Genomic DNA, 21465 nt, shown 5'->3' on the forward strand with positions numbered 1-21465 from the left:
TCGGACACTGCATCATTTAATTTAATTTTTACTTTTTTAGCAATTAACCAGAATTCTTCAATTTTGGGTCAGATTATCCCGTGATATATATTTTTATTCTAAAAAATAGATTTACAAGAATGTTATCACAACAATTTTCTTTTTTCATCCTTCACCTTCAATTTATATTTTATGCGTTTCAAAATACAATCATAGTTGTTAGAAAAAAAAAATTGAATTAAGTTACCATGTGTTACAAGTACATATTGACCCTTTCTTTTTTCTTTTTTGAAAGATTAAGTGGACTATGACCAAAATATATGTCAATGTTGTTAGATTAAAAGTCTGTAGGCAAAATAGATGAAGGTTTTCAATCTTGTGCTGGAGACTGAAAGTTATTTGTATAATTTGACACAATCATTTTGCCATTCGTCATAATTATATCAAATAATCAAAGAAAACTATAAAAATTTCAGCTCATAATAAAAAAAAAGTAAAATATTTCAGAAACAAGTCTACCCAGGACTTTACAAAAATTCCTATAGTACTAATTATTTTATTTAGGAACAAATATTTTAAAATAAAAAATTGAGTCAATCTTTTATAAATTAATTTTTAATATTAAATCAATTTATCATAAACATAAATTAATTTTTTATTTTTATTAATTCTTTTCATTATTATTGAATTATAAAACTAAAAATTTATTAGATTAAACATATAATTTATTGTTTTTACTAAAATTAGAAATATATAAACTTATTTTCCTATGATCCAATTAAGTAAGCAAGACGATGATCAATTAAGCGATTGGTTATAGACAACTAAGCAACTTCTTTTGTTAATGTTTATTAAGTACTACTTTGATTTCAGAAAAACAAAATGTTATTTTATGTTATTTTCTGTGTTTCATTTTATTTGTCATTTTTTTTATATTTTTTGATGTTCTAAAAAAGCGTTAGTTTTATATTATTAAGAATGATTTTTTTTGCTGGACAGAAATAATGATGTGTTTGACACTTTAATATGTTTAAAATAATAAAAAATATAAAAAAGAAATTATCTTATTATATTTAATATAATTTTCATATATATAAAAATAAACGGTCCATAATATTTATCGTATTTATCTTTAACACAAAAATTAAAAAATCAATTATTATATTTTAATTTGTAAACATTTTTATAGGACCAATTCTTTTACGTCAGTACTGTTGTGAAACTGGGACTTGTCGGCTTACGAGCAACATATAGACTAAGGTTAATTTTATATTGAAATTTATTTATATTTATAATTATTATTTATATTTATAATTATTATTTATTTATTTATTATATTTTTTTTAATAAATAAATGGAGACAAATATAAAAAATTGTTAATTAATATTCTTTTAAAATTTTAAAATAATAAATATTATAAAAAAATTAAATACGATAAATATTATGAACGAAAAGAGAGTAATAAACAAAATGAGACAAAAGAGTATTGGTCATTGAATGGTCAACGTGGCATGTGACTGAATTGAGGTGAATGCAATTGCACGCAAGGGCGGCACTAATAGCACTCAATTCTTGATTTTCTTCAGTTTCAGTCAACAAATTATTGAGTGGATTTTAAATAATTCTTCATCCATTTTCCATTATTTTACGTTGAGTGTTTATCCCTGATGTGCCATGTCATTTTTACAACAAACCAATATCATTTGCGATAGAAATTTTTTATTTATTGCTTATTTGTTTTATCATTAAACATTTGCACATGCCTAACGCCTCATTGGTTTGTTGCACGAATGACTTGACGCAACCGTTGCGTAGTATAATTATTCTTTTACGTTTGAAGATTTAAATGAACCTCCGAAAAAATTTAAATAGTATTTTTTTCTTCTCAATTTATAAATAATAAATAATTAATATATAAAATAATTTTATAAATAAATCAGTTACAAATTTAATAATTATGGATTGTTAATCTAATTTTAGCAAAATTAGGTTACAAGTTGAGGAGAAAATTGTCAATTTAGGAGACAATTAGCTTACAGGTAGAGAGGCCATATAATCAAAATGGAGTTATTTGTCATAATCACCAAATTCGTGAACTAATTTATGAGTGAATTGTTCATTGATTACAAGTCGAGAGGACATATTGCTATTTAAGTCAAAAAGAATAAAAAGAAATTAATTTGTGTGTGAAAATACTATGCTATCTTTTAAAATAAACAAATAAATAACAATATAATAAAGAAACGATTAATTTAAATTAGACCTGATTATGAGCTTAGGTACGCCCGATCCGTCTGCCTTGATCGGGCTTCTACAATTATCCCAAGTTCGGCCCCAGTCCAAGTCTAAAAAAACCCGTTATTAAGTAGACGGGCCTAAACTTTTATTTTTATGTAAATCTTCATGTGAACCCGAAAAAGTTAGTTTGAGCCCGCATAAATAAATGAGAAGATTAGGATAATACTATATTTTATAAAATAATTTGATTTTTTACCTCAATAATTTGATTTTATAATTATACATACTTTCTATTAATTCTTTACTCTAAATATCTCATATAACAGCTGTCATATTTTTACTTTTCCTCTCTTTTTATTTCTCTCTCCTCTCTCCTCTCTTCTCTCCTCCTCTTCTTCTTTTTCTTCTTCTTCTTCTTCTCCTGTGTTTTTTTTTTTCTTCGTCAATTTTCTTCTTTTTTTATTTTTTTTCTTCTACATTTTTCTTTTTTCGCCGTTTCTTCATCGCTTCGCCGCCGTTTCTTCATTGCTCCACCGTCGCTGCATTATTCATTCATATTTTATTTTTTCTTTAATTCATGGTGATTATTGCGATTTTTTAACATTCAGATATAAATAAATTACTCTAAATTATTTTTTTCAATTTTAGATCTAAAAATCTAATTGAAAAAACGATTTTCTGATAAAAATACGATTTTCTGCACAAAAAACGATTTTCTGCAAAAAAAACAGCATCTGATTATCATATGATTATCATAACACTGCAGATTTTTTTTTAAAAAAAAACAGTCTTTGATTATCATATGAGTATCACTGTATTATCATGTTGTTATCATAACACTGCATTAAGAATGATTTTCTACAAAAAAAATTGATTATCATGTTGTTATCACTGTATTATCATCTCGTTATCATAATATAATCATATGATACCGAGATGATAATGTATTATTTTACCTAAATGATAATGTTATGACAACAACATAATAATAAAATTATGATAACAGTATGACAATATGATACCTATATGAAAAAAATTACATAAAAATTATGATAACGAGATGATAATGTGAAGAAAATAGTATGATAATGAAGTATAATAAGGTCATATTATCATATTATTATCTTCACCTTATCATCTTATTATCATAATTTTTTTGTAATTGTTTTTTTCATACATGTATCATATTATCATACTATTATTTTCATATTATCATCTCGTTATCATAATTTTTTATAATTATTTTTTTCATACATGTATCATATTATCATACTATTATCTTTACATTATCATCTCATTATATAATTTTTCTGTAATTTTTTTACATATAGGTATCATATTATCATACTATTATCATAACTTTATTATTTTATTATCATCTGATTATCATACCGGTGTCATGAATCTTTTTGTTATTCTATTTTCACGTACATTATCATCTAGTTATCATAACCTTGTCACAATTCATTAGCATCTAATTATCATACTCCAGTGTTATGATTGACAATCAAACACTATTTTATCATACATTATCATAGATGCTATCATATATGTACCATAAATATTATCATCTCGTTATCATATGATAAAACATTATCATATGACGCTATTTCTGTAAAAAAAGCATTTCATGTAAGTATCATATGATAATGTTATGATAACGATATATGATAATATTATGATAACGATATGATAATCAAACATTATTTTCTGCAGAGTGTTTTTCCCTGCAATGTTATGATAATTACATGATAATATAGTGATACTCATATGATAATCAGAGGATATTTTTCTATATAAAAATTATCTTTTTTGCAGTGCTATGATAATGTGATGATTATGCAGTGATACTCATATGATAATCAGATGCTGTTTTGTTTGCAGAAAATCGTTTTTGTGCAGAAAATCGTTTTTCATGCAGATTTTTAGATCTAAAATTAAAAAAATCAAAGAGTAATTTATTTAGATCTGAAAGTTAACATAAATCGTATAAATCACCACGAATTAAGAAAAAAAAATCTAAAATCAAATATGAAACGAACGGAGAACGAAAGTAGAATGATGGCGGAGCGGCGACGGACTGATGGTGGAGCGGCGAAGAAGAAGAGAATAAAATTAAAAAAGAAAAGAAGAAAAAAAAATGGCGGAAAAAACAAACAGAGAAGAAGGAGAAGAAGAAGAAGAAAGAAAGAAAAAAAATAACAGTTATCACTTAGAGTAAAAAAATGGTTAGAGTAAAATAATAATAAAAATTAGGCATAATTATAATGTAAACACGTGTCAGAGTAAAAAAAACTAAAAACAATAAAAAGATGAGGTATTTTTTTTATCTTTTCCTTATTGAGATAGGAAATTAAATTATTTTTAAAAATAGAATATTTATTCTAATTTTTTCTAAATAAATTATAAGTTGAACTTGAATAACAAATATAAAATTCAGACCGAGTTCAGGCCGGGCATGGCTTATATGAAATATAAAAAGTCGGCCCGACTATAGTTGCCATGAACAATTCTACTCTAAAACACATTGACAATAAAAACGTCAATAAAATTGGAAGAAGAAATAAATTAAAATGTCAAATAATATGGAATTAAAAGATATTTAAATTCACATTAGAATTACAGCTTTAACTCAAATTATATTTCAAACGTTGGATTTCAAACTTAGTAGAGTAATAAATATTTAAAATCGATTCATCAAAAAAAATATTTAAAATTTGACTCGATTTGAATTATTTGACTTGATTAATGTGTATAAATAAATAAAAAAATAAGTTTTAGTACAATAGAATTTATTGTAAAATACATAATTACAAAAACTAATTTTTTTTGACTAGATTTACAAGTATGTTGAAATACATGTTTTGATGTTCGAATTCGGCAGTTAAAACGAATAGCGCTAGCACTCGATTCAGTATTAAATCGAGTAGCTCAAACTCAAATTTAATTCGATTAATATCGAATTGGTTTCAAATATTTTTTGTTGCTATACCTTGACTTATTCGTGAGCTTATTTAATTATTATATTTTATATAAATCAAAAAAATAAAATATTATTTTTATCAATTAAAACCTAATAATTAATTCATTCTAAATTAACAGCGTGATCAGCTATTCGATTCAAGCAAGCTCTACTCGATTAAGTAAAAACCTGTTCACGAATTTGTACATAGTTTTTATATTATGACTCGATACGAATTAATTCATTCTAAATTAACGGCGTGATCAGCTATTCGATTCAAGCAAGCTCTACTCGATTAAGTAAAAACCTGTTCACGAATTTGTACATAGTTTTTATATTATGACTCGATACGAATTTGAATTCGTAAATTTATAGCTTTATCATGTATTCAATTCGATTAATCTCTACATGATTAAATTGAAACTATTTGTGATTATGAAGTGATTTGACTTTTATGAATTCGTGAAGTAGTTTTTTAATAATCTGATTCCATTAAGTTCTAATCGGATAAGATACAAGAAGTAGTTTTTAATAAGAAGTCATAAATTTATTGTTTAATCACCAAAAAATCATTCACCTTTTAGCCCATTTTCAATCTCATCTTAATGTTGTAATTTCGTCTATTCTATACAAATTCGCACCTTTGGACTTTAATTCCATCCTTAAAAAAATCAATTTTTTTCACTTAGAAAAAAATGTCAATTTAATCCTTTATTTTTAGCATATTTTTTATATAGCATTTGATGTTATAAAATAGAACAAACAAACCTTTGTCTCTATAATTCAAAAATTATTATTAATTTTTATTTGATATTATTTGGATATTATAATATCAAAAGAATTCCAGCGCCACACTCCACCAACCTCGCCGCCTTTTTCCGACTCCTCCATATATTCAAAATATATTTAAAATAATTAATATTTTATAATTAATTAATTAACATATTCGAAATTTTAATTAATTTTATCAAATTCAAATATTTTTTTAAAATATACAATCATTATATAATTTTTTTAATAAAATAAAATTAATTAAAATTTGTTCGGTTTTCTCGTGAAAAAACCGTAGAGTTCGTCTTCCACCATGGAAGACGACTAGTTCATCTTCCTCGAGAAGAACCCATGTCAATTGCGCCATGAGAAAGGCAAGCGGATTTTAATTAATACAATTTTAAAATAAAATTAAAAATTTTATTTTATTTTTTAAACAATATTATTTAAAAATCATTTAATTGTATATTTTTTTGGTAGGTCGAATGACGGAGAAAAAAAGAGGCAACGTAATTGATAACGTAGTAGGTAACACATTAAGGGAGCGAAGCAGCCTCACTGAGATGGGATGTCGCTAAGTGAAAACTAATGATACGGACCGAGATACCGTTATTACATAATAAATAATCCGGACCAAGATACCACAAAAACATGATTACTCTAATAACACGGACCGAGATACCATCATTACATGATAAAACTCATACAAGTATAGCCGTCACACAAGAACTAGGCCAAACAATAAGCCGAGATAGTGACAAACATTATTTGCTCTCCCGCGTTCGCATCCGGATTCCGAGATACAGATACCGAGGTACAACCTACCCGTATTTCGTATCTCTACCACGAAAGGGCTTACCTTTAGTACCGAGATATGAAAAATATGATTTGTTGAAAAAAAGGAAAATAGAGCCACCAAAATCTTCTATATAAATCACATTATGAGAAAACCATAAGGCACTTTTTTTCCTACCCATTTAATATTATCTTTCTCTTCTCTCTTTTTTCCCTACTAAAAACGCTGATTTGAGTGTCGGAGCGAACGCCCGGAGACCCCCTCCGGCGTTTCTTCTGACCGTTGTTTATGGTTTTCAGGTAACGCTTTCGACATAGATCTACCACAGATCTTTGGTGATTTATCAATAATCGTTCAAATGTAGGAATAAATATAAAAAATAAATACCATTAATTATTATTAATAATTATATTACTATTTGAATTTATGAGGTATAAAGCTTTTTGGTTCAATTTATTATTTGAATTTATGTAATAAAATTGTAAGGTTAGTGTACAATTGAAAATGTACTAAAAGGTGGATGTTTCTTTTTTTTGTTAATTAGAGCTAAATTTATTTTATAGTTCATATGAAATTATTTAGGGTGGAGTATAATTTTTTTTTTGAGCAACAAGAATTTCATAAAAGAATTACTTAAGGTCAATCAATCATTAATGTATTTCACCTAATATGTATACAAATTAAAAAATGGCTAATAATCACCCACGGACCCTGACTTTAGGGGTACCTTACGCTAAACCCCCTGATCAAAAAAAAGCTGCCGTAAACCCCCTAAACTTTACCCAATAATTAGCTAAACCCCTTTTCGCATAAATTGACCAAAATACCCTTCAAATATGTAAATAAATACAAACAAACCAGACAGCTTCAATCAAACCACACTTAAAACCGATCCAATCAAATCAAACCAAACAATCTAATCAAACCTAAATTTATTTAAAAATTAAATAAATAATTATTTTTAATTTAAATAAAAAATAATAATTTTTTTTTCCCAATCCGGTGACGGTGGGTCTGCTCTGTGAAGCAGACCCACCGGCGTGGGTCTGCTGCAATGAGCAGACCCACCGCGGGTCTGCTCTTTGCAGCAGACCCGCGGTGGATCTGCTCTTTGCAGCAGATCCACCGACGCCGCTAGGGTCGCCGGAGTCGCTGAGCTACTCCTGTAGAACGACGCCGCTGCTAGTTGCGAGGGACACAGCTGGCGCGCTGGAGAAGCCGCTGAGTTCACTGGCCGGCGTTGGAGCTGCTTGGTGATGGCAGCGGGATGAAGTCACTAGAGTTGTTGAGGACACCGGAAGATCTGCTGGTGTGTTGGAGCTGGACGAGCACAGACCTGACGAAGAAGACGGTTCAGCTGCTGAACCAAGAGGCGACGAGCAGCAGGTTGGAGAGAGGAGCTGCCGAGCGGTGGATCAGCTGCTGGGGTCTGCTCATTGCAGCAGACCCACCGGCGCCGGTGGATCTGCTGCAAAGAGCAGATCCACCGCGGGTCTGCTGCAAAGAGCAGACCCGCGGTGGGTCTGCTCTTTGCAGCAGATCCGCGGTGGGTCTGCTCTTTGCAGCAGACCCACGCCGGTGGGTCTGCTTCACAGAGCAGACCCACCGGCCGGTGGGTCTGCTGCAGACCCACCGTGGTGGGTCTGCTCTCCGGTGAGCAGACCCACCACGGTGGGTTTAAAATTAATTTAAAAAAAATTATTTTTTTTATTTAAATTAAAAATAATTATTTATTTATTTTTTAAAATTAAATGAGTTTTTATTTGAATAATTTTTTTTGCGGCAATGGACGGTGGTGGCCGGAAAAAACCGGCGGCGGCGGGTGGAAGTTTTCGGTTGGATGGTTTGATTTAGTTGAGTTGATTGGTGGTTTAAGTATGATTTGGATGGTTTATGTCTGATTTGATTAGATAATGACTTTAGATTTGGTTAGATTGGGTTGGTTTGGTTTTTGTTATTGACCTTAGGGGTATTTTAGGTATTTTTGAGAAAATAAAGGGCTTGGGGCGGTTTTTTGGGGCGGTTTTAGGGTAAAAGGGGTTTAGCTGATCATTAGGTAAAGTTTAGGGGGGTTTACGGCAGTTCTTTTTTGATCAGGGGGTTTAACGTAAGGTACCCCTAAAGTCAGGGTCCGTGGGTGATTATTAGCCTTAAAAAATTGTGAATTTAATTGAACAAAAGAATAATACTATACACTATGACTGCCCCACTAATTCTAAACCAAACAACACTCCGGCGTGTTTCTCGGGCCCATCTTCCACGAAATAAACATCCCTCATCTTTTGGAACGCATGCCACGTCAGCAAGCTATCTGATCCCGCCTGGTGGCATTTCCCCACCGCCCGCTCCACCTCCAGAGTCCGGGCCACCCGCTCCAAACCACCGTACAAGCTATTACAGAAGCGCATCATGTGCTTCACGTCGTATACTCTGTCTCCGAACAACACCCTCAACAGCCCCAGAAACTCCTCTACCCCGCTCGGCAGCGACCGCCGCGTCAGAATCTTGACCAGGTATCCGAAATCGTAGGCGCTGTGGAACGTCACCCAACTCACAGAGTCGCTGCACACGAGCCCCGAGGACATCATGAGCTCGGCGAATCTAGCGGAGTCAACGCCTTGGTCGACGTTTCTTTGGAAGTCAATACCCTGGCGCCTGAGCAACTCGATAGAGTCAGGGGCGTGAGCGTCGCGTGAGACGTCGAAGTCACGAAAATTGAACTCCCAGATGAAGCGGTTGGCGGAGCCGAGATCGGGGAGATTGCCGTGGGAGTCTGAGAGAGTGAGACCAAGCTGGATGAGATTTAGAGCGTCGACGTTGGACTTGAGGAGGGAGTAGTGATCGGAAGGGAGGCAGTGGCGGAAGTATTTGACGGGACGAAAAACAATGCCAGGGAACTCGGTGTCCATGGAAATATAAGGAAAGTGTTGGACGAGGGATCGGATGAGTCGGAATTCTGATTCTAAATTATGAGACCAAACATCACGGATGAGTATGGGGTTGTCGGAGTGCATATGGATCATATTTTTTGTTTAGAGTGAAGTAATGAAGTAGTGGAGGCGGAGAGATTATATAAAGATATGGGAATATGTATGAAGAAAAGGGGGAATATCAATATGTATGAAGAAAAGGGGAAGGATGGTAGATGGTGCTTGGAAGGACGGAAGTATTGCACAATTAGGCTGCCTGACCGCGTTCATTATTTTGACTCCCACTTATTTCTTTCATCACTTAAACATGCCCAAGACCATGTCAGCTTTTCAAAAATAAAATAAAATAATGATTGATTATCCAAACCTAAAGTAATAGCAGTGTATAGTCAGAGTCAAATGCGTCCTTTCTTGTTTACGGCCACTAGCAAGAAATGAGCATTCTTGTATTGACCAGTTTCAGTGTACAGTATCACTTATTCTCATTAATCATTAATGTATGCACCTACGCAACATGTCAACTGACTTTTATCATCACTTCTACTTTTATTTTTATTTTTATTATTTTATAATATAATGATGTTACAAAATTGAAAGTAATATCAATTGGAGTATAAAAATATTACTATCAATTAAAGTACAAAAGTAGTTGTGGATGCCCGTTCGCAAATTCATCCACCATGTCAGATGCACGACGCGGGTTGGATGCAGATTAATCAGGGCGAAGTCCTGCAAACCAGACGGACACCAAAAACAGTACAAAAGTAGTAGTTGTAGCCACATAATGGAAAATTTTTTGGCTGTTTTTATGCATTCTTTCTATTTATATATTATATGGTATCTTGAGACTTTAGAATTTTTAAAACAAAGCTTGGAGGCAAGTAATTTTCCAAGTAACATTCTATAGATAAATTTTAACTCAAATGGAATAAGCGATAATTAACAATCTGTTAGGTCGTGAGTTCAGTTCTTTCCACAAACACTCTATCTTTTCAGTTGTCAAAAAAAAATTTGTTATTACTATTTTAAATATAGAAATTGTTCGGGCCTTGTGTATCTGTCACTGATAAATTACCAACAGATCCGAGCTCCAAAATACTTGCACACACAATAAAGCACAGAGGTCAGAAGGAACTCCGGTGGAGATCACTGGACGTTCGCTCCGACGATCAAGTAAGACTTTTTGGTGAGGGAAAGAAGAAGAAGAGAAAAAAAATGGTGAAAAAGAAGTCTAATAATCACGTATGGCCCCTAATTTTTGGGGGTCCGATCACAAAACCTCCTGATGTTTAAAAACGATAACAAAACCCCCTAATATTTGTGGCGGTTTACACAAAACCCCTCGAAACAAAAAAATCGGCGATTTTTTTTTAAAATGGTGATGTGGCGGCGACTTATTGATGTCAGATCCAAGAAAAATCTAACCCCTTATCAGCCCATGTCAGGTAACTTAACTTAATTAAACTCAACCCTATTAAATCGAATCAAACTACCTTAACCCACTCACCATTTTCCGGCGGAGAAAGCAGTGGTATCGGGACTAAAATTTTGAATTTTTTTATTTTGGAATCAAAATTAAGTTTTGAAATAAATTGAGTTCTAATTTAATTATATTAAATTAAATTTTAAGTTAATTTAAAAAAATTATTAAAAAAATAATTTGATTTAAATTATATTTAATTAAATTAATTAGAAATTTTTAAATCATTTTTAATTAAAATTTATATATATATATATATATATATATATATATATATATAAAATTTATAATAATATAACTAATTTAATAAAAATGGCGGTTTTTGACTTATTTGATTTTTTTACTATAATCTAAACTAATTATATATCTATAAAATATATATTAAAAATTGGAATTAAATTTATTAAAATTTTAAATTAATTTTAATTTATTAATTAAAGATTTTTTTTTTTAATATATATAAATTTTATAATAATATAATTTATTGATATGAATTGAATTAAAAAATGAATTTGATATTAATTTGGTTTGGTTATCATGTGGTTTGTTTGGATGAAGGTTGTTGCCACATCAGCAATTCGCTGAGTTGGCAGCGATGTTGCAAACAATTTGGCAAAAATTCAGATCGATTTAAGAAACGGCTAAAAAATGTTTAACATATCCCAAATTGGCTAAATCAGCCGATTTTTAGAGATTTGAATATAACTAACGAAATTCGACAACGTTTGGCATTTTATTGAGATTATCCTTCAATATATTACCAAACAATATCTCAGCAAACAAGTAATTAGTAGCCTGAGAGAGAATTCTTTCAAACACTATCCACAGAACTATCAATTCATAGTAATTCTAACAATTTACTAATCTATCAAGATTCATCAACTATCCTATCCCACACAACTTGATCGCCGCTGTCTGTTTCTCATTTATACAGAACTGTAGCATGAAACACAGATTCTAGGTTGATTTGAGCCTTCCGTGTCTCTTAATTTGGTTCAGGCAATGCATCACCATTCCACTTAAAACCTGGATGATCAACATTTTGGATATTTCATTACAATTCTTTTTCATCAATCATTAGCCTGACCATGATTATAGACATACTATAACATAAGATGCAGTCCTGCATCAAAAAACTACAAGTTGCTAGTAGATTACTAAAGATTTTACAGCTTCAACACTTGAAACAATGAACAGAAAGTTGAAAATGCCTACTTTAATCTTCCAAGATCTGTTGCCGCTCAACTTCAATAGCATGTTCGGTCAAAGATCTGACAGTGCCATTTGCTGTCTCGTTGCTGCACCTACACGAAAGTAGTTGCTGCTGAAGACTCTGAACAAGCTCATTAAGTCTATATATATTCTTCTCTTGTGATAAGATAATCTGCACCAAATTATAGAGGTCCATTTCAATCCATCTTAAGAAGACTTAGCTATGATAACAACATCAGAAATTTGCAGATTCACTAAATAAGAGCTAAGAGAAAAATCTCACCAGTGAATCTATAATTAAAAAAAAAAAAAAACTAAATCTAAGAAAACAGTTTAACTGCCTAAAACTAATTGTAGACAGTATCATTGAATAAACAACAAAAATGTATAACACCTGCTGCAGATGCTGCAGAAAAATTTATAAGAGAACAGTGGAGAAAAATAGGAAAGCAGGTCCAACGTTGAATCGCGAATGCCATCTTTCAACTACTATGTGCAAGTCCAAGTTTATTAGATCTAGCTTGCCCGCACCTAATGCTTCAATTTTGGCAGAAGAACATTTGCATATGAAGGATCGACTGGCAATACTACATGAATGCCAAAAGGGGAAGAACTATCATTTTTTTTAGCAATAACCGTTGACTAACAGCACACAGTTAAGAACTGGTAATGCTCTAGCTATAGATGTGCTTGTTATTCCCTTCTACAATATCTTACTCCTTTCTACTTTGTTTACAATCTCATGAGTTTTTTGTCAACATTATTTTCTAAATGAGCAGAGTGGTGTTAGAAATTGTATGACCTCCTACAATTCTGATCAGGGGATATAAATGTAAAGGCATCTACGAAATTCTCAAATAATGATAGTAATATAATAATTTCGTGAAGTGGTCCTGAGTGAAGCTCATTGTTTTTGTGATGCTATCTATGCAAAACAATATACAATATATCAAAATACGAACGAAGACCTTAGACCTACATTCAGAAATGCTACTTTGCACAACAGTAGATATGTAGGAGAGGTGGGTAAGGGAAGTAAAGCTTGATCCTAATTTCATAACCATGAAAGCCAAATCCTTTATACCTACAAATCCAACTTCAAAATTCTCAAAAAACTTTTAACCTAAACCCCTTCCGCACCCTTACCATTTATGGATATTTTTGCGGGGAGAAAAAAAGAGAGTAAAACATCCATTAGATAATGCATTCAAACCACACAACCTAGCCCTTCCATAATCAATAAAGTGAAACAACTGTAACAGCTAACAAGGATTCAATCAACCAAACTACAGACTAGTGAGTTACCTTCTCCTTCACAATATCTTCATTCCTGGATATGATTTGGTGCTTCTTAGCGGTGACAGCAGGAGCAGTGTCAATGTCATTGACAAGCTGTTGTCTCCATTCAAACTGAGAGGTGATTATGAGTACAAGCAACAGAAAGACGAGCAGCATAGGTCTAGACATCATCAGGACTCACAGTCAAGAAGGAGCATATCAAGTTCAGCAACTGAAATAAACAATTGGGTATTCATGCATTGAGCTTGACGGAGAGATTATAGTAATGGAGCTTGACACATAATATTTATAAACCTAACTCTGCAAAAGATAATACAAACACCGAAATTACTCGAATTAAAAACAAAAAAGAGCAGAGAAGAAGAAAATTAAATTACTTACAGTTACAGTTACAGATCGAATTGGATGCACAAATCCCAAATTCATGACTTTGCTCCGTCGATAGAAAAAGTTAAATAGATTAAAGAGTGTTGTTTTTATGTTTATGACTTCAATTGGCTTTCTTTCTTGATTTTTGGGGTTTTCCTAAATTGTATTCGACAAACCTAATGGCAGAATTGAATCACAATTACAAATTAAGAATGGTGTTTTTAATAAAATTTGGAGTTTACTAGGTTTTACTTGAATAATACTAGTAGTGGTCGTGGTAGCAAAAGAACAGCTGCTATTCCATTACTGATCTTATTATGTAAAATGGAATTTTATTCTTTTGATAAATTGTAAAATGGAAAATAGTTAAGACACTTTTATTCATAATTTTTTTAAAGCCAGACTATTTTTTAAATCTATTTTTTTGCAATTTTTATTAATTATGATAAAATATCTTAATTTTTATAGTTATGTCCATTTTTTTTCAATTGTGATAAAAACTTTGAATTTTATTTTTTAGATCTAAACAATTGCGTTTTGTTTTTATCAACTACGACCAATTTTAATTTTTTTGTTTGACATTTAAAAAAAGTTAATATAAATGTTTGGTCGTAATTGATAAAAAAACACAAAGGTTAGAATTTAAATAATGAAATTTAAAATTTTAGGTCATAATAGCAAAAAAAAAACTTTCAGATTGGATATAATTATAAAAAGGCTTAATTACTTAAAAACCACTCACCTTGTAACTTTTTTTCATTTATACTACGACCTAGAAAAATTTTCAATTGTATAATTATTAAAATTAAAAAATACAAATATATTAAAAAGAATGAAAAAGAAAATTAATAAAAAAATATACAAAATTTCCAAACTATATAACTTTAGTATTACATTTTCTTTTTCAATTTTTTCCTGATTTTCTTTATATAGCTTAATTAAATATATATTTCCTCATTACATTTATAATCAACTCATTTTTTGTTCAAATTTTATTTCTGAGTTTTTCCTATAAAAGTTCCTTACTTTGGAACTGTCTAGAATTGATTTTCAAAAAGATAACTACTCTAATATATATCATTAATAATATAAATCATCATTAGTAGTTAGAAGACAAAAGAAAATCTAAAATTAAAAGGCTATAAAAATTGGGATTTAGAACAACGATTTCTCCATAGCAAGAAATCAAATAAAAATGAAATACCATACATGCCATGTATAAAATATAAATTGCTAGAAACTCTGATGGTAATATGAAAAGTCCATATTTTTTGTGATCCCAATTTGTATGACCTAATTAAATTAGCAAATATCATAAAATATTCTAAAATTTCCTTAATCATTAAATTAATTAATGTCATTTGTTAAAATTTTGAAAATCACTAAATGTTGATAAATACTCATTATATTTCTTTGTATAGCTTAATTTTGTGTTGAAAATTATTTAACGGCAATTAGCATTTTTAATTATGTAAAATGTCCTAAAAAGAATGTAATTTTTCATGTATAACTTAATTAGGAGTTGAAAATGTTTTGTAATTCAATTTTGTGATTAAATGTTGATTGGTAATGTGTATATAGGAGAAATTCTTAGGTAGACTCAGTCTACCACGTCATCCGTGGACTAAATCTATCATATTATCACACGTCATTAAAATAATGGTACTATCATAATATTCCTATTCAAAAGTGTAAATAAGTAATAAGTAAAATTACGATAGTGCCATTATTTTAATAACATGCCATAATGTGATAGGTTAGTCCATGAATGACGTGATAAACTGAGTCTACCTAAAAATCTCTCGTGTATATAGACGTTTTTTTTCTTCTATAACAGTGTGTATAAAAGTATCCTAAAATTTACCAAAACTAAAAAAAATGGATATGGTATGTAAAAGTAAAATTAATAAAAAAGTATAATATCAACATTTATAGTTTTAAAGGAGGTTATAAATAATTAGAATTGTATAATCAATATAGTAAGAGTTAGCATTAATTAGAGATATGGAGTATATAGCAATTAAAAAAAATGTAGAGTGAATATGGTAGTGCCAAGTGTCAATAAAAGGGAGAAAATGTCCTGCTTTATATATATATACTAGGTCGATGCCCGCGCGTTACGCGGGTAAGATTAAATAATTTTACAATTTTTTAATATTATATCTTTTATTTAAATTTGTTGTTATATGTAATGCTCTTTTAATTTTTTTGGAGTATTATCTAATATAAGAAGTACTTTAAAATTGAATTTATTAATTTATTATAATAAATTTAAATTCAACATATAATTTATTGATTATTTTTCACATTATTTATTTCTATAACGTATAATAAAATTTATTTATGCTAATTAAATTTTACAAAACTCTTCATAGTCAATGACATATAAAATTATCAATATATTAAATGTTAAAATAACTTTTAAACATCAATAACAACTCTTGAAAGATTTAATAGCTATAAAATAATTAAATTCTGTACATTTAAATTTAAATTAATTAATTTTTCATAATATATAGATTAAAATATTAACAATATAAAAGAACTTATAAAATTTCACAATTTGACTTTTTTTATTTATGTAATGTTATTTTATATTATAAATAATGTTCAATTAAAACGCACTTTAAATTATATTTATTATTTTGTTTAATAAAATAGAATTAAATAGGATATATTTATTGGTTTAAAAATTTATTTTATTTTTATTAATTACATTAATTGAAATTTTTCTATTTATTAATATAAATTAGATTTTGGAATATGGAATTTGGAATTTGGATACATAATTGAATTTAGGCTTAATTGCGTAAAAAATCACAAATTTTAGCGTGTTTTGCAAATTTAACATAAACTTTTAATTTTGGCAAATTAATACACAAACTTTTAATTTTTGGCAATTTTAGCACCGATCAATTTTTCGTGAAAAAAATACTGATGTGTACACCGGAATAACCACTATTCCGGCGTCCACATCAGCATTTTTTTCTATTTTTTGAAGGAAAATTGATCGGTGACAAAATTGCAAAAAATTAAAAGTTTGTGTATTAATTTGCCAAAATCGAAAATTTATGTTAAATTTGCAAATCACGCTAAAATTTATGATTTTTTTACGCCATTAAGCCTTGAATTTATTAGTTAGAACACTAAGTTAGAGTTTTCACTGCCTAAATTCATTATATTGTAACTATGAATATAATTTTCAATCGTTATAGTAAAACAATTAATCAAATTCTAATTGCATTATTTAGACAAAATTTAATCTAGCAATTAAAAGAAATCATCAACCATTTAAATGTAATAGTAAAAAGCAATATGCAATCCATGCAACCACACATTTAAAAAGAATCATCATATTGATAAAGTTCTCAAAGATTAATTTTTTTTTTAATAGCTGATACATATTTAGTAAGAATTGAAATTCGAAATGTCATAAAAAAAAGTGAAATACCCGTTTGGCAAAAAGCTAATTCATTTGATTAAAAATAAATTTTCAATTCAAAATTAATAGTAAAAGGTAACAAAATAAACACAAAGAGTGTAACAGTTGTTAAACTAATAAAAAATGAAGAATATTTTCCTGCTACCCAAGGTTGCAGGAAACTCCTGCTGCTATTATGTGGCAGAGTTTGATAGGCTAATGGCATGATAAAATGATGGGTTAAATGCAAATTCATACACCAACTTTGACCTAATTTGCAATTACAACATAAACTTTTAAACTTGGCAATGTCGGTAACCAACTTTCATTTCTTGGCAAATTGGTACTCCGACCAATCATAAAACGACAAATGGCGGTTTATTACAATGTCCACGTTAGTGTTTTTTGAGTTTGGTGTATCGATTTGCCAAAAGTGTAAAGTTGGTTACTGACATTGCCAAGTTTCAAAATTTATGTTGTAATTGCAAATTAGGTCAAAGTTGGTGTATGAATTTGCATTTAACCCTAAAATGATTTGGTTAATTAGCCAGTTTAGATCTTGATTACTTAACCAATTCAATATTCCCTCTGTTATCTTAACGCCTAAAAATCCTAAAAGAGAAAATAATGAAACACTGTAAATGCAAAGACATAAAATAAAAAAATAAGATGTTTTATTATTCCATCACTTGGGTGGTTTGAATTTTGAAAGATTGGACTTTAGGGTTTATAAACAGAAACAGGAATATTACAAAAAGAAAAAGTAAATGTAAAACTTGTAATGGAAATTAAACACCAAGAAAATTCATCTCCATGATCATGCAAATTTCAATAATAAAATAGAAAACTGAGCTAAAGCTTGAAAACAATTGCTTCATTTGAAGGTTTTTGATGGAGTTATCAATTTTTTCTCACCTGTTTATTTAAAGCTTGAGGAAAAAAATCAACTAAAGTAAATTGCAAAAACTAATAGAGAGAGTTGAATTGGTTAATTAACCAGGAATTGAACTGGTTAATTAACCAATTCAGAATAAATAACCAAACTGTGTGGTGGCAGCTTCTTAGGCTGCCACCACACAGTTTGCAGGAATTTCCTGCTGCCTAGGCAGCAGGAAATTTTTATTCATAAAAAATTATAAGCAACAAAAGAATTACCGAAATATTACAATATTAAAAATGAAATATAAGATTGATGTTGATCTTCACCTTTTTTTTCATATTCGTCGCATTTTTAAAAATGCTAAGAAATTACGATGGATCATGTTGTATCAAACTTATTTTATCGAACATTTTATGTGCAAAAGGTCAAGACTGTGTAATGGACATGTCGCCGACTTAAAAAAAAAAGAACATATAATACTAATTGAGGTATACAAACTGTTTACACCGGCCCAGGAAATTACTGGATAAAATTTTATCTGGGCTTATTAGGGATTCAGGCCCAGTGAAAAGCCTTTTTATTATTGCTTTTTCTATTTTATAGGAATTTGTAACTCATTAGGAGTGATTTTCTATTAGACGTGTTCCGATATCAAGTGATTGCCCGCGGTGCAATGGTGGTGAGGAATCTATCCTTCACTGTCTAAAAGACTGCCAAGAGGTTAGAGGTCTCTGGCTCATCTCCCCCTTAAGCTTGCGTGTGGACAGGTTTGATTGTCAAACAGCTGAGGAATGGATTCGGCTGATGTTTAACTCGCTGAAGACGGATGAAATGCAGATGTTTGTGTTGTGTCTTTGGACCATTTGGAATGATAGAAACAGCTTGGTTTTTGGGAACAAAAGACTTCATCCAACTCAACTGTTTAAAGGCATCCAGAATATGAGTGTGGCAGATGCTTCCCTAATGCAGCATGGTGATGTTAGAGGGAATCAATCGACAGCAACTTGGGTTCCTCCCCCAGACCAGGTCCTTAAAACAAACTCAGATGCAGCTGTTTCAGTGTCTCGTCAACTTTCGGTGGCGTCGGCGGTTTGTCGTGACTCAACCGGAGCCGTTCTGCGTTGTGGAGTCTCTATTCTGCATGGTGTTCTGAGTGCAGAAATTGCTGAATCTTATGCTATCAGATTTGGCATTTGGCTTGCTGCTCCCCTTGGCTTCTCCAAACACATTATCGAGTCTGATGCGGCTACTGTTATCGGTCGGCTCTTGAAAGGGGTTGATAATGACGTTATGGATAACGTCCAGCTTATAATCGAAGACTGCCTCGCCGATTGTAATGGTCGGGATATTAATTTCAAGCATACTCCTAGAGCGGGAAATCAAGTGGCTCATTCTCTAGCGAAGTGGGGCGTGTTTTTTGGTAAAGATTGTACTTTTGACGGAAATATTCCTTTTCCGGTTAGCGAACTTGTTAATCATGGTTCTTAATTAATAAAGTACAACTTTGAATCTCAAAAAAAAAAAAAGGAGTGATTTTCTATTATAGTATTAGTCTTAGTTGAATTAGGAGTTTTAATTATGAGGAGCTATAAATAGCTCAGAGCTTCATTATTTTTGTATCAACAAATCAATCAATCAAAAACCAAGCCCAATGCTTTTTATCTCGCAATCTCCGGATTGTTTTAATTTAGGTGTAGTTTTCGGTATTAATCTCGTCTGAGTTCATAACTCCCAGATTATTACTTTTAGATCACGTGGTTAAGTGTTTTTAACCAAACAAGCCCTGCGAATATCTATATAGGTTCGTTAGAGTATCAAACCTCAAACCGATCCCGATTATAAATTCAAAGATTCGAGTCTGGAATATTTCCAGGCGAACACAAACATATTTGAATAAAAAATTTGGTGGATTAATAAATATGAAAAATTGAACCTGAATATGTACTGGAGAAGTGGTAGACAATAGAAAACTGTAAAATCACTGTCTCTTGTTTCCAACATTGTGACTGAATTTGCAAAAGCCACCCGAGTGAATATGTTATTGTGTGAAAGAGGGAGAATACTCCTGCAAATGCTACTGTAGGTGTTTGTGAGTTTTGAAGAAATAATTGTGATTAAAAAATGCTCAATGGTTAAAAGAGTGGTGATTTAGAAGTTTTAGGGTGAAGATGGAGAATTTAAAGCATTTGGAAAATTGAAAAGTTATTACAAATAAAGGAGTGTAACGATAAATGTAATTTTAAGAGAATTAAATAAATGCATAATTGAAAAGTTGTACAAATGGATGAATATAATTATAAATGTAACGGTAAATGTAATTCATGAATTGAATAAATAAGAAATTGAAAAGTTATATAAATGATAAATATATATATAATTATAAGAGATGTTAATTAAATAAGAGTTGAGTAAATAGATGTCCACTTGGCGATAGTATGAGAGTCCACTTGGCAGAACGGTGTTGAATATTTTTTTAGAGCTCAACATTATATTATAGTATATATATATATATATATATATATATATATATAGTAGATAGATAGATTTAACATTATAATAAATAGGAATTATCCATTTTTCAGATTCTTAAACTATACATGTTTTGTTCATCAGGTCCTTAAACTATTTTTTATCATTATCTGTTCCTTCAACTTAGCGAAAAATCATTTTTGAGTCTTTGATTGACAAAAACGACGCCGTTTAGATTAACAAATTGCATTTTCAAAAATAACAAAACAACGTCGTTTTTATCGCTCATGGACTTGAAAATAATTTTTTACATAGTTGAAGGACCAGATAAAGACAAAAAATAGTTTAAGGACAGGATGAATAAAACAGATATAGTTTAGGGACCTGGAAACGAGTTATTCCTAATAAATACAATGATCTGTCGAGGATATTGAATCTGAAGTGCAGACAAACACAAAATAATCTTTAAATTAACGGAGCTAAAAAACTAGAATAAAAAAATTAATTTGAAACACTAATAAAAACTGTAGATTTTTTTATCGATTCAAATATTTACTCATACTAAATATAAAGTTTGATATGTTAATTTGTTTAAAGAGTATTATTTATTCTTTTAAAAAGGTATAGAAGTTTTTTTGTATCTTTTACCTTAAATGAT

At 30.2% G+C, this 21465-nt stretch overlaps 3 protein-coding genes across 6 annotated transcripts; 1 reads left to right on the forward strand and 2 right to left on the reverse strand.

Moving 5' to 3' along the window:
* Nucleotides 1-8897: 8897 nt before the first annotated feature.
* Nucleotides 8898-9831, reverse strand: LOC126687788 (probable CCR4-associated factor 1 homolog 11). The gene has a single exon (XM_050382356.2). It carries the CDS (start codon nt 9768-9770, stop codon nt 8943-8945), a length of 828 nt encoding a protein of 275 aa, XP_050238313.1. The 5' UTR covers nt 9771-9831; the 3' UTR covers nt 8898-8942.
* A 2040-nt stretch (nt 9832-11871) lies between these two features.
* Nucleotides 11872-14327, reverse strand: LOC126666277 (uncharacterized). Of its 4 annotated transcripts, none has more exons than XM_050359288.2 (4): nt 14050-14327; nt 13675-13968; nt 12373-12541; nt 11872-12183 (listed from the first exon to the last, which is right to left on the reverse strand). In XM_050359288.2, exons 2-3 carry the CDS (start codon nt 13837-13839, stop codon nt 12374-12376), a joined length of 333 nt encoding a protein of 110 aa, XP_050215245.1. In that variant the 5' UTR covers nt 13840-13968; nt 14050-14327; the 3' UTR covers nt 11872-12183; nt 12373. The 4 variants fall into 4 exon arrangements, with proteins under 4 accessions (XP_050215245.1, XP_050215246.1, XP_050215247.1 ...); XM_050359289.2 differs by having other exon boundaries at nt 11872-12293; XM_050359290.2 differs by having other exon boundaries at nt 11872-12541; nt 13675-13879.
* Nucleotides 14328-17602: 3275 nt separating this feature from the next.
* On the forward strand, nt 17603-19826 carry LOC126674383 (uncharacterized). The gene is made up of 3 exons (XM_050368834.1): nt 17603-17680; nt 18343-18410; nt 18977-19826. Exons 1-3 carry the CDS (start codon nt 17603-17605, stop codon nt 19824-19826), a joined length of 996 nt encoding a protein of 331 aa, XP_050224791.1.
* Nucleotides 19827-21465: the final 1639 nt, after the last annotated feature.

Source organism: Mercurialis annua, linkage group LG1-X (assembly GCF_937616625.2).
Source record: "Mercurialis annua linkage group LG1-X, ddMerAnnu1.2, whole genome shotgun sequence".
Taxonomy (NCBI): Eukaryota; Viridiplantae; Streptophyta; class Magnoliopsida; order Malpighiales; family Euphorbiaceae; genus Mercurialis; species Mercurialis annua.

Coding starts and splice junctions, on each gene's coding strand:
- LOC126687788 (XM_050382356.2), bottom strand. CDS start 9,770: ATGATCCATATGCACTCCGACAACCCCATACTCATCCGTGATGTTTGG.
- LOC126666277 (XM_050359290.2), bottom strand. CDS start 13,839: ATGATGTCTAGACCTATGCTGCTCGTCTTTCTGTTGCTTGTACTCATA. Junction 12,542..13,674: donor AAGATATTGTGAAGGAGAAG/GTAACTCACTAG, acceptor AATTTGGTGCAG/ATTATCTTATCACAAGAGAA.
- LOC126674383 (XM_050368834.1), top strand. CDS start 17,603: ATGAAGAATATTTTCCTGCTACCCAAGGTTGCAGGAAACTCCTGCTGC. Junction 17,681..18,342: donor CAGAGTTTGATAGGCTAATG/GCATGATAAAAT, acceptor CTTCATTTGAAG/GTTTTTGATGGAGTTATCAA. Junction 18,411..18,976: donor GAGGAAAAAAATCAACTAAA/GTAAATTGCAAA, acceptor ATTTTCTATTAG/ACGTGTTCCGATATCAAGTG.